Below are 14,079 nucleotides of genomic sequence, written 5' to 3' on the forward strand. Positions count from 1 at the left end.
GCGGGGCGCCGGTGTTGAGGACTATTGTGGAGGAGGTGTTGTTCATTCTTACTGATTGTGGTCTGTTGGTCAGAAAATCGAGGATCCAGTTGCAGAGTGGGGAGCCAAGTCCTAGGTTTTGGAGCTTTGATATGAGCTTGGCTGGGATTATGGTGTTGAAGGCGGAGCTGTAGTCAATAAATAGGAGCCAATTTGGTGGCATGTGACTTTTTCCCTTTGTCGCCTATTCTCAATCACTTCCTCTCGCACAATTTTGCACATCCCATTAGTTATCATTCTATCTCCATGGAGAAACTTTGTCCAATGCAATGTATCTTTTTTTTTTGAAAAAGGAAAACCATAATCGAACATTCCACTTGGATTTTTTGATTTGTTTGTTTGGTGATATAATTTGTTTGTCTTCGAGACGACAGCTATTGTTGTAAATCTGAATTTGAGAAGGTGAGGCAAAATATGTACTCTGTTCTGGGACAAATGCCGCTCTGGAGTCTGAAGATGGTTAAGGTCAGGCATGCGGGGGAAGATTCAAGCTGCAGAATTTCTCTGCAAATATACTCGGGCTTTCAGTGGGGATGTTAACTAGGATCGTGTCGTGGGCGATATGGTGGTGCAGTGGTGAACACTGCTGCCTCACGACGCCGAGATCCCAGGTTCAATTCTGGCCCTGGGTCACTGTCTGTGTGGAGTTTGCACATTCTCCCCATGTCTGCGCGGGTCTCACCCCCACAACCTAAAGATGTGTATGGTCGGCCACGCTAAATTGCCCCTTAATTGGGGGAGAAAAAATTGGATACTCTAAATTTAAAAAAAAAAAAAACAGGTCCGTGTGAAATTAATGTTTTCCTCCCTTGGAACCCTGACCTCACCAGGGGAAAGGCACAAGGTTGCGACCTCTTAACTGGCTACGGTGAGTTATTCTTCACCATTTCCCTCTGCCTCTGTCCTTGATCTGGCTCGGTAACCCCAGCATTCCCTTATCACTGTTATTCCAGCAAAGCTTTGGAGTGTCACACCCTGGTTTTGGAGACAGCATCTACAACTGCTCTCTGTTGACCGATATTTCTGAAGTTGCTTCATTTTACCTAAACATGGGGAGTGGTCTGCTTCAGGGGACGTGATAACTGACTGCCAAATCGTTTCCTCTAAGCCACTCCTGCATCTTCTAATTCCTCACTTGAGTCTGGTCATTTCTGTGTTTGATGTGGAGATGCCGGCGTTGGACTGGGGTGAGCACAGTAAGAAGTCTTACAACACCAGGTTAAAGTCCAACAGGTTTGTTTCAAACATCAAACTTTGCCAAGCGTGGTACATTGGTGAGACCATGCAGACGCTGTGACAACGAATGAATGGACATCGCGCGACAATCACCAGGCAGGAATGTTCCCGTCCAGTCGGGGAACACTTCAGCAGTCAAGGGCATTCAGCCTCTGATCTTCGGGTAAGCGTTCTCCAAGGCGGCCTTCAGGACGTGCGACAACGCAGAATCGCCGAGCAGAAGCTTATAGCCAAGTTCCGCACACACGAGTGCGGCCTCAACCGGGACCTGGGATTCATGTCGCATTACATTCATCCCCCACCATCTGGCCTGGGCTTGCGAAATTCTACCAACTGTCCTGGCTTGAGACAATTCACACCTCTTTAACCTGGGGTTACCCCTCTCTCTGGATCTGTAAAGACTTAATTATCTGCAAATGCTCACATTCTAAGCATTGTCTTGCATCTTTGAATTTGTTTATATATATGTTTCTGGAACATACCTCTTCATTCACCTGAGGAAGGAGCAGTGCTCTGAAAGCTAGTGTTTGAAACAAACCTGTTGGACTTTAACCTGGTGTTGGAAGACTTCTTACTATTTCTGTGTTTGTTATAGCGGCTGTTTTTTATTGTGTGCTCTGGCATTTGGCCCTTGTTTTCAGCGTAACTGATTGATTTTTCAGGCTAGCTGAACTCTCCTACCAGCCAACACCTCCCTTTTGCAACTTGCCTGCTAATATCCGTAACTCCTTGTTCTTTACATTCAGCTGCAAGGTGCCCATGTGTCTGCCAACCTATTCCAGATTTTCTCTCAACTCCCTGGTTCCTTTCTGAACCTCTTCAGAAAGCTTATCAAGGATGCATTCAATCTCTGTCACGCTCTCCCAGCACATCATTTGCTCCTGTCTCCTTTATCAAACCGTCTATCTGTCACATTCCAGCATATGAATGAATGAATATCGCTTATTGTCACAAGTAGACTTCAATGAAGTTACTGTGAAAAGCCCCTAGTCGCCACATTCCGGCGCCTGTTCGGGGAGGCTGTTACTCCTGGCTTCACATAATAACTGCTGCATGCGTTTAACCACAACCTAAGGCTGTTACTTCTCAGATTTCAAGCCAATGGTATCTTGAATGCTCTGGATCCCTGGATTCGGGGCCATAGATACTAAGATAGGCAGTCAACTATTCATAAGTAATTTTAGCATAGTTTATTACCAAGCACCCATTTAGGTATGATGCATTAACTAATTAGACAGAAAAAGTACATGACCTGTGACAGTTAAGTGGTTTACTGATCCCAGAGGACAGGTGGATGCTTGGCACAGTGTATTGATCTCAGTAACTTGTGATAACAGCATTCTGCTCTCTTGTCAAAGTGATGGGGAACTCTGCCCTCTGCAGTCGTCTTCCATTTGAAAAAGATGGCTGCCTGACTAGCACTGCTGCCTCCCAGGACTTGTTTAATATACCTTTTGTTAGTATATCTTTTACTGGGCGCTGGTAGCTTACCCAGCTGTCAACCATCTATTCAAATACTTCTGACCAATGGATACAGGACAGGTACCCAGAATGGGTTACCTCCTGTTCGTCGTCCTGCTCGAGGTCAGCCTTTTAGTTACGTCATTCAGAGGGTCATTTCTTGGCCTTTCTAAACACTTGGTGTACACAAGCTGCCATTCCACCAATTTAGGAATGTCAACATGGCAGCCTGAACCAAGTTATCTTGCTGCTTCCAGAGGGTTGTTGCCAGTTGAGAAATTGCCTTTCCAGAGAGAAAAAAATCACAGCTATTGAGCTGAGCCATAATTCTCTTAGATTGGCAGTGATCACAAATGCACAAGGTTCGTCCCCTTTGGGAATGCTCATTTGAGTATTAGAATTATAGAATTCCTACAGTGCATAAGGAGGCCATTTGGCCATTGAGTCTGCATTGACTCTCTGAAAGAGCACCCTACCCAGGCCTACTTCCCCGCTCTGCCCCCATAACCTAACCTAACCTGTACATTAAGGGGCAATTTAGCATGGCCAATCCACCTACCTGCACATCTTTGGACTGTGGAAGGAAATTGGAGCACCCCGAGGAAACTCGCCCAGGCACGGGGGGAATTAAATTCGGGTGCCTGGTACTGTGAGGCAGCAGTGCTAACCACTGTGCCACCGTGCAGCCCTTAAGTATTCCACTTTAAAGTATTCCCTCTAGCCTGGTGGTCGGACAGTGTAAGTAACGAGACGCCCCGGGGCATACCCACTAAGCCCTCTCCTGCATGTACATCGGCTGGCAGTGATCCGGGTACAACATTCTCTCCTTACCCTTGTTCTCCCTCTTGTTTTCAGCGATCCCTGAGGTTCTGAAGAGGCCCCAGCGGTCAGTCAGATCTAACCAGAGATTCGGTGGTCTAAAATATACGATACTCTGCTGTCCACGGAGACTTTCCTTTAATCGGAGCTGTCTGTAAAATCCTGCCATGATGCCAAATTGTTATAGATAAATATCATTCCAATGCTTTGGTTCGCTGAAGCATTCCCCTTCATGCTTGTAATAAAATGTCTTATTTTCAGCTTGCTTCAGAGTGTTTCTTATCCAGAACATACCCCTCATTCTTTCTTCCTTCCCTCTATAAATGATTTAATTCTCTTAGTCTACTCGTAGTTCAGAGGTTAAATGGCATTTTGTAACTTGAGTCCTTTAAAACGAATCTTGGTATTCCTGCAGGGCAAGATCTTTTCCTTTATTCAATTATGGTAATTGAACCATTCCTTCTTTCTCCGGTTCAAGAGTGGGGTGGTCAGCACAAATTCAATTCTTTTTCCCTAAAATCTCAGTTTCCAGTTCATCCTGATGATATGGGGGGGGGGAATCCATTGTCTGTTTTAGCTGATTAAAAAGTAATTAATAGATTCGCAGAAGTTTACCGGACAGAACGAGGCCATTCGGCCCATTGTGTCCATGCTGGTCAACAAATTCCATTTTCCAGCACTTGTTTTTTTATACGGGACAGTGCTAGCAGTCCTCCATTTCTCTGGCTCCTCGCCTATGGCCAGAGGGTATTTGAAAATTTACTTCCTGGGCCCCCTTGCCTCCAGCAACAACCCTGGCCTGCATATTTATCCACTTTTACGGCTGCTAAACCTGCTGGTACTTCCGCTCTCTCTATGGTGATTTCCTCCTGTATTTCACAGCCCTCCATCCTGATGTCAATACACACCTCATTCTTTACCATTGTGAAGACCAATGCAAAGTATTCTTCTCGGACTGTACCCACGTCATCTGGGTTCACATACAAATATCGCGATGAACCCTAATTGGCCCCACTCTTTTTCCATAGCTTCTTGCTCTTTATATATTTAAAAAACCCTTTGGGGTTTCCTTTATTCTACCCACCAACCAAAACTTTCTTAGCTTTCTGAATTTCCCTTTCCTTTTTTGTTGTCTCCCGGCCCCTGCACTTTTTATTTTCCACTAGGCATTCTGCTGTACTGAGCTCTCCGTATCTGCCATAAGCTTTATTTTTTCGCAATCTTGACCTTTCTATCCCTTGACATCCAGGTTTCTCTAGTCTTGGTCCCACCCTTTGATTTTATGGGAACATATTTGCCCTGTACTCTCGCTAACTCCTTGAAGTTAGGCGTGCAGGTGCAACAGGCAGTTAATAAAGCAAATGATATGCTGGCCTTCATTGTGAGAGGATTCGAGTACAGGAGCAGGGATGTCTTGCTGCAATTATACAGGGCCTTGGTGAGGCCACACCTGGAATATTGTGTGCAGGTTTAGTCTTCTTATCTGAGGAAGGATGTTCTTGCTCTCGAGGGAGTGCAGTGGAGGTTTACCAGACTGATTCCTGGGATGGCAGGACTGACGTACAAAGAGAGATTGAATCGGTTAGGACTGTATTCGCTGGAGTTCAGAAGAATGAGGGGGATCTCATAACCTATAAAATTCTAACAGGACTGAACAGGTTAGATGCTGGGAAGATGTTCCTGATGATGGGTGCGTCCAGAACCATAGGTCACAGTCTGAGGATACAGGGTAAACCATTTAGAACAGACGTGAGGAGAAATTTCTTCACCCAGAGAGTGGCGAGCCTGTGGAATTCGTTACCACAGGAAGTAGTTGATGCTAAAACATTGTATGGTCTCAAGAAGCAGTTAGTTATAGCACTTGGGGCGAATGGGAATCAAAGGATATGGGGGAAAGCAGGATTAGGTGATTGAATTGGATGATCAACCATGATCATAATAAATGGCGGAGCGCGCTTGAAGGGCCGAATGGCCTCCTATTTTTTCTATGAAGGACTCCCATTGCTGTGACAGTTTTATCAGCAAGTAGCTGCTCCCAGGCCGCTTGGACAAAATCTTATCTCATCTTGCTAGAATTAACCTTTCACCAGTTTAGAAATGTTATTGCCAGCCTGTCCTTATCCTTTCCATAACTATCCGAAATATAACGGAATTATGGTCGCTATCTCCAAAATGCTCGCACACTTGTGCCCTTTCCACCTGCCCGGACTCATTTCCGAATTTTAGGTCCAGAATTGCCCCATCCCTGGGTTGGGCTTTCTACATACTGGCTGAAAAGGTTTTCCTGGATGCAATTTTAAGAATTTTTCTCCCTCCCTACCTTGCACACCAAAACAATCCCAGTTAATAGGCGCGATTTTACTAAAAGGGAACAAAGTCCCACGGGGAGCGCGTTGAGCCAGTTGTTTCCTGGCGCTCACAGCGCCGAAAAACATATGGCTATAAACCATCACTCACGTTAGATAAGGGGCCTAAGCGGGGAATGCGTGGACACACACAGCCCCGTTTTGTGCGCTGCCGTTTTGTGCGCTGAGGAGCGCCGCTCGCCTGAACTGCTCACGTTGTGCCACAGCCTGCTGCTTTTCGGGTGCAGCGTGGCTGTTCGATCATGCCCATTTTTTGGGTAGTTACAATCCCCCACTATTATTGTCTTCTCTCCAACAAGGGGAAACATCCTCTCTAAGTGTACCTTGTCAATCCCTTTAGCATATAGTATACCTCAATTAAATCTCCTCTCATTCTTCTAAACTCCAGTGAGTATAGGCCTGAACTGCTCAATCTATCTTCATAAGACCTTCATCCCTAGAATCAATCTAGTGAACCTTCTCTGATCCGCGTTGAATGCATTTACGTCCTTCTTCACGTAAGAGGACCAAAACTCTGTGCAGTACTCCAGATGCAGTCTTGCCAATGTCTTATACACCTACTTTTATACTCTAATCTATTAGCAATGAATGCCAAAACTCAATTTGCTTTCCTTTATTACCTGCTGCACCTGCATACTATCTTTCAGCGATTCATGCACGAGGACACCCAGATAGATCCTTCTGCATCAAAGCATTTTGAAGTTTCTCTCCATTTTGATAATGAGTAGCCTTTTTATTCTTCCGACCAAAATGGATAACCTCACACTTATCCACGTTAAATTCCATCTTCCAAAATTTGGCCCACTTACCTAACCTATCCATATTCTTTTGTAAATTTCTTACTTCCTCACTGCAACTTGCTTTCCCACCTATTTTGGTGTCTGCAAGTTTGGCTATAGTAGATTTTATCCCTGCATCCAAGTCATTAATATATATTGTAAATAGTTGGGGCAGAGGACTGAACCCTATGGCACAGCACTAGTTACTGCTTGCCAACTAGAAAAAGATGCATTTATCCTCACTCTGCTTTCTATTGGTTAGTCAATCCTCTATCCAAGCATGTGTTACGTCTAACCCCGTGGGGTTGTGTATTAATCATTTGTGTGGCACCGTGGCAAATGCCTTCTGGAAGTCCAGATACACTAGAGCTACAGGACCTCTAAAATCCACTTTGCAACTATTTAACTTTCATAAAACCATGCAGACTTTGATGGATTGCATTTTGACTTTCCAAATATCCCATTATTCCCTTAATAATAGTAAGAAGTCTTACATCACCAGGATAAAGTCCAACAGGTTTGTTTCGAATCACTAGCTTTCGGAGCGCTGCTCCTTCCTCAGGTGAGGAATCTCCTTGTAATCAGGTGAGGAAGGAGCAGCGCTCCGAAAGCTAGTGATTCAAAACAAACCTGTTGGACTTTAACCTGGTGTTGTAAGACTTCTTACTGTGCTCACCCCAGTCCAACGCCGGCATCTCCACATCATCCCTTACTAATGGATTCCCACAATCTCCCAAAGATAGATGTTAAACTAACAGTCTATCTTCATATTAAAGTCTCCCATGATTATTGTTATTCCTTTCTTGCAACCCCCCCTATTATTAATTTTCCCTAACCTTTATACAATGCCCTAATATCATAAATTATTATAATATATTCATAAATACCAGCTTCCTATTCCACTTCACCAAGTACTCCTGTGACACGGTGAGTGACAGAGTGCATTATAGTCTCATTTACACTGACCTACAATGAACTGACAACAGTGTTGTGATCATATCACTTGTTCTCATTTATTGTCTGTAAAGTAGTGGACGCCTTACACCTCAGACTTGAATGTATTTACCTTAGAATATAGGGAATCACCATTTGTAGGATACAGTTGCCAGAGCTGATTCAGAGTGTGTAGCATTCTATTTATGCAGCTCGTCTTGATGAATGCTTTCCTGGACATTTATTATGAGCAATAATCAATTATTAAATAACTGTACAGAAAATGTTATAAATTATTTTGCTAACAATGGTTAGTGTATTATTTAACTCCAGCTACAGACCAGGTTTCCATATAATTGAATTATTTTGTGGATGGGTGGGGTAAAAACATCCTGGCCTGGTATTTGGTCATAGTGGCCAAGAAGACTTTAGGATTACTCTCTCTGCGCCAAGTTAGAGAATGTCAACTGGACAGCTTCAGGTATACTGCCATGGACTTTAGTGTTCATGGATTGAGGAGGAAAACATCTGTGATGTTTGTTTTCCTCAATTTGATCTAGTGTTTACCCCTGGAATGGAAGCACAAATAATGATTAGGTAAAGACAGAATCTGACTCAGCTGTGATTCTCTTCATGGTCAAATATCAGTGCCTGCATTGATGAGTAATAACCACTTGAGTGAGGTGTTGGAACCACAAATCACTGCCTTCAGAAGAGGACAGGTGGAGAAAAAGAGCAATTCTAAATATAGTTGGCGGCATGGCGCAGTGGTTAGCACTGCTGCCTCGTGGTGCCAAGGACCCGGGTCTGATCCCGGGTCACGGTCTGTATGGAGTTTGCACATTCTTCCCGTGTCGGCATGGGTCTCACCCCCACAACCCAAAGATGTGAAGGGTAGGTGGATTCGCCACACTAAATTGCCCCTTTAATTGGAAAAAAAATGAATTGGGTCCTCTAAATTTTTAAGAAAAAAAAATCAAATTCTAGTTTAAAGTTGCTTTTTTGAGTTTGTAATATTCTTTGTAACAATGAAGAATGAGGTTTGACCCAATAGTTAGAATTTTGGACGTGTTTTTAAAATAAATTTAAGAGTGCCCAATTATTTATTTCCAATTAAGAGGCAATTTAACCTGGCCAATCCACCTACCCTGCACATCTTTGGGTTGTGGTGGCGAAACCCAGGCAGGCACTGGGAGGTTGAGCAAACTCCACACGGACAGTGACCCGGGGCCGGGATTGAACCTGGGTCCTCAGCGTCCTAGGCAGCAGTGCTAGTCACCGTGCCGCACCCCTGTTTTTAAAATATGTATTGTAAATCCATTCCTAACATACTACTACTGAAACTCCATGTTAATTTTGTTAATTGTTTCATTTCCAATCTCAGATGAGGAGGAACAAGAGCTTCAAGGGGACCTGAACAATCCTGCTGTGTATGAAAATCACCGTTTTGCAGCTGATGGTTTGTAACTTTTTGCCATGAAATGGAATCCATGTTTATAGGCTGCGGAAGGAATCTTGAATCTGACTCTCGACGCAATAATGCAAAATTGTTGTACAGTATGCCATGGCCTTTTTCTTTTGACAAGTGCATTACTTGACAAGTTTGAGAACTCCTGCTGTTGATGTCCGGTGAAATAGAAGGTGATGCAGACTAATATTTCTTAAAGATTATAAGCAAATTGTTTAATTGATTTATAATTGCAAGCATTTGGTGGGGGGGTGGGGTGGGGGGCGGGTATTTCATTTACCTCTGTACATTATTTTGTATATTTTGTACTTTTGAAGATTTTATGAACAAAATTTAGTTTTCATTTTGAGAAAGGTTTGGAGTTCATGAAACCATTACATAAATGTAATAAAATCAGTGAAATGACTGTCCAGGCTCGCAGTAATCTGCTATATTCAGGTTAATCAAAGTAGCATTTGAGAACTTATCTGTTTAAATTTACTGTATTTAAAAACAAGCGTAGCAATTAAATAGCTGAAAACATTTTCTTTGTACAGCCACCTACAAGATTTAATTTTGCTTTGTGACTTTTTTGCATTGTGCTGTGAAAACAGTAAATATTATCTCTTGGTTCTTTGAGAGAAATGATGAGAATCGATTCTGGTGATTTGAACAGGTTCTAACTTTTAACATTAAAAGAATGTATAGTAACATACTGATTGAACCCAATGCAGCAGAGGAAATTCATCTGGAAAGTATTTAATAGAAGCATAGTTTGGATATTAATTTTCACACTCATTCCTTTTGTTGCTTCCATCAACTTGTTTATTGCTATGTAAATTTAAAAAAAAAAAAGGGACAGCAATGAAACTTGGACAGTGCTACCTACAGACAGACATGGAGTGTGCACTCTGTGAAGAGGTTGCTGAATTGAAGAACAGTATCGCAGTGGAACTCAAATGATGTAAAAAAAAAAACACCATCTTGAAAATTGTGGTGCAGCGTGACCCTCCTTTAGGTTGTTGTTATTACTATTGGTGAGTAGAGTACTAATTTATCTTCCCTAATGAGTTAGATGTTGACACCTTCTCGAGGGAAATTGGGATGGGCAATAATTGCTGCCCTAGTCAGCGTCGCCCACATCCAATGAATTTTCTTTTTTTAAACTTCCATTAAATGAACATAGGCTCCCATGTCTAACATAAAATATAAGCTCATCTCACAATGGTATTTTGGGTGTGGTTTTCATTCCTTGAGATACGGTTCACCACTCTTCCTTCTTTTCGGCTTTTCCTATGTTACATGGGATCGCCTGAATGCTAGTTCTTGCTCCTTCATATCAACAATAATGTTTTTGGATTTGGCAGATGGTTTTACAGCTGGGTTGCCCTCCCTGACACTAACACCCCCCATTTAAAGGGTATGGGGCCATCATTGATGCATGCTGGCCTGCCTGCACAAATAGCTGGTGCTTTCATGACCAACAAGTCCTGGAGTGGGTCTTGAACCGGGCCATCTGGCTCCAAGATAGGAGAGCTTACCCACTCAGCCATTCCAGCTTCCTCTTCCCATCCAATAAACTAGTGAAATTATGTTGGATCTTTTCCATGGCTTTAATATCCTTCCTATATTAGGATACCAAAATTGAAGAGGACTCTTAATTGTGGTTTTAGGTGGAACTGAAAATCATGAATATTGTATCACCCTCTAATGAGTGAGCCAGGCAGTAAAATGTTGCACTATCACTTTTAAAGTGAATGTTGGCGATTTTCTACATGATACAAAAATGTATTACCCTCTAATGTACTGCTGAAGTATGAGGCAAAAATACAGTGAATGCACAATTTGCAAATTTGGAAAATATAGACAGACTAAAAGTGTATTGCAATATACTATCTCCATGAATATGAAATCTTGATTCGAGTTAGAATGTTCATTATTAGGTGTGATAAATTTGATTGCAAAGTTTATACTTCAAAAAATAATGACGTTCAGAGCAAAAATTGGGATTTTGAAGTGGAGAAAAATAATGCATTTTTTCTTTTTAAACATAATGAGTTTAAAAAATAAATTGCTGCAGTATATACTCTGTGGGATAACTCAAAAGTCACTGCAGACCTTATTACAGCCCTTCTAATCTCGTGTTTGGTAAGGTAGCCCTCAATTGGAGTGACAATACATCCCACATGAATTGTGGGATCCCATCAGTGTCATTGAGTGGACACAGTGGAATGCAATATGTAAAAAAATAATTCATTCTTAAGTAAGCGATTAACAATTTAATAATAATGGAGAATGAGTAATACAGCTCATAATGAACCTTCTGGCCAATCAATTACTTAATTTTATGGTTCCTTATCTGAAGCACTAGATTAAATTACATAATTTCTAACTTGCTTTTGGATATCTTATTCTGTAATTGGCAAATTTAGTCATGTAAACAAAAATCGGTAGATCCGCCTCTGTGTGCAGCTTTTTAGGGAGGGCTAGGATTGTTCTTTTTTCTCCGTTAAATAATTACATCGGATTTTTGTGCTTCTGAAATGTTTCACCCGTGTTGTAAAACTGTAAGAAGATGCTGCATGGTAAAATGGATTTATGTTCCTCTGATTTGTTTACAATGCTTTGAATAAATTTCTTTGAGTTGATGTGGAGTGTGTGTCTGTGAAATGCTGTCGATTAATACCGGCATCATTTGGACTGTCTACCAGAAATGGTCTAAAATGTGCTTTAATTTCAAGACCGTTTAAAAGTAGGGTGAGGTGTTCAAACTTTGGGAAGGGAAATGGAGACAATATTTGGAGATCCTGCAGCTTCATCTACATCAAAGTTCTAAATGTCTACGAACATTGACTTCTCAGCCAAAAATTGCTGGAAATGCCCAGCAGGTCTGATCGCACCTGTGGAGAAAGAAAGCGTGAACATTTCGGATCAAAGAAACCTTGTTTCCATCAGCGTTGTGCTCCGGGATATTTACATCCACCTGAAAGGATTGACAGCCCCTTGGTTTACTGTCTCATCCGCAGGACGGTACCTCCAGAGTGCAGCACTGGTGTGTTGGCCTTGATTTTTGTGCTCCAGTCCTGAAGTGGGATGTCAACCCAGAACCTTCTGACTGAGTTGAGAATGCCACCAACTAAGCCATGGCTGACGCTCGTCGAAGGTGATTACCCTGTGGCATAAGTGATCATAGTTACTCCGGGCATCATTCTGTATCTGATCATTTTGCAAGAGCCATAACTTGTAATCTGGAACAGGACATGTGCTTGTATTTTTTTAATCCTCCAACGGCCCTTCCGTTCTAGTCTTGTTCTCCCTTGAATTGGAATTCTCCACCTCAATTGAAAATGAGGTTTCACTAAAGTATTTGCAGCTTGAATGTTTTTTTTTTTTCAGCAAAAAATTCTAACTAAAATAAAAACTTTTTTTCTCTAGGGGTGTGGGTCTGTCTTGATATTCTTAATGGTTTGAGCATTGATTTACTCAATAGAACAGAGAACACCCTGCTATTTTTCATGATTACAATTTGTTCATTGGTTGATGTTCTCTACTTTTGTAGCTTACGGAACCAATGTCCAGCCAATTCTGATAATCTATGTTTCTGGCTTTTACCAAAGACTAATGTTAAATAGTCTCCCACAAACATTTGCGAGAAAGGGCAGAGTCAAGACGGCTATAACTTCCAAAGTGTCAAGTAAGTAATAGCGTAAGGAATAGCGTAAGGCTAATTGAAAATGTCAAGTTATGAAAAGGCAAATCTCTTGGAACGATTTTGTTTTCTAGGGCCAAGGTTAAGAATATAAATTTTCATCAATTATCTCCTAAGAATTGCTTAAAACTGTACCATTCTCAAATATGTCTATGGAGTTAGTAATTCAGAACAAATTGAGTGAAGGAAGTTTAGACAACTGGTTGAGAGTCTCGGTGTAGCTGATACAGATGACAGGAGGGTTGTGCATTAGGAAGTTTTGATGTGTGCAACATGCTGGGATAGCAATTAAAGGGGTCAGAGAAAATAACTAATCACTCATAAAGGTGCAGCATGAAATTGCTATATGGGAAACGAATAGTTTTAGGTTGTATTACAAGGATCACAGAGTATAGAGTGAACAGCACTATACTTCCAACTATATAAGGGTTTGGAATTCTGCGTTTGACACATCCGTGTCCAGTTTGTGTCCCTTTGAGCTTGTATAACGAGAGGCCTTAAGAATTAGGGGAAAAGCAAGCTGCAATGAGGAAGAGGATTTAATTTAAATAAGTATGCAGTCCATTAGGGGAGGGGGGCACTGATAGAAATGGATAGGATGATCGAACTAGAGTTCACGTTTGTTAAATCCATAGGTCTCCATGTTTAATTTTTGAGTCATCATAGACTAGCTCCAGCACAGAAGAAGCCATGTGGCTTTCTGCAAGAACACCCACTTAGTCCTAGTCCCGCACCCACTCCCGCACCTTTCCCAGCAGCTTTGAAAATGTTTGCGCTCCCAATAATTAGCTCTCTCCCCCACCACCACCACCACCACCACCACCACCACCACCCCACACACACACACACACACACACACAAACTGGATTATACATTGTTGCATAAAAAATGTTTCCCTCATGTCACCATTCAGCTTCAATTGGTGTTGTATGGTTCTCAATCCTTCCATTGACTGGACCAGTTTCTCCTTTTCTACTCTGTCATGAACGCTCATCATTTTGAATATCTCAATCAAATAAAATCTCCCCATAGCCTTCTCTTCTCCAAGGCGAACTGTCCAACTTCTCCAATCCATCCATGTAATTCAGGTTCTTCTGTCTCTGGAGCCATTTCTGTGAATCTTGTCTGCACCCTCTCTAATGCCTTCATATCCTTCCACAATATGCAGTTTAGTCTGATTCAGTGTTTCCTACAGGTTTAACATAATTTCCTTGCTTTTGTATTCTGTTGAAGGGTTAGGTAACGGGTTGATGAGGGAAATGATGTTGGTGTGATGTACATGGACTTCCA

The 14,079-nt window shown here is 42.0% G+C and overlaps 1 protein-coding gene across 5 annotated transcripts in view; it reads left to right on the forward strand.

Annotated features, from left to right (window-relative positions):
* The window catches only part of golm2 (golgi membrane protein 2), a 129,090-nt gene extending 116,576 nt beyond the window's left edge, over positions 1–12,514 (forward strand). For 3 of the 5 annotated variants that reach the window (XR_011933852.1, XM_072470395.1, XM_072470398.1), the window contains one exon: positions 3,592–3,815. Coding sequence is in view for 4 of the 5 variants with exons in the window: in XM_072470395.1 (XP_072326496.1) it covers positions 3,592–3,713 (122 nt within the window). In the remaining variant the exon portion in view is untranslated. Of the gene's footprint in view, positions 1–3,591; positions 3,816–9,017 lie in introns of those variants that run through there. The other 2 variants (XM_072470396.1, XM_072470399.1) reach the window with 1 other exon arrangement.
* The last annotated feature ends 1,565 nt before the right edge of the window (positions 12,515–14,079 follow it).

Source organism: Scyliorhinus torazame, chromosome 12 (genome assembly GCF_047496885.1).
Source record: "Scyliorhinus torazame isolate Kashiwa2021f chromosome 12, sScyTor2.1, whole genome shotgun sequence".
NCBI classification, from domain to species: Eukaryota; Metazoa; Chordata; class Chondrichthyes; order Carcharhiniformes; family Scyliorhinidae; genus Scyliorhinus; species Scyliorhinus torazame.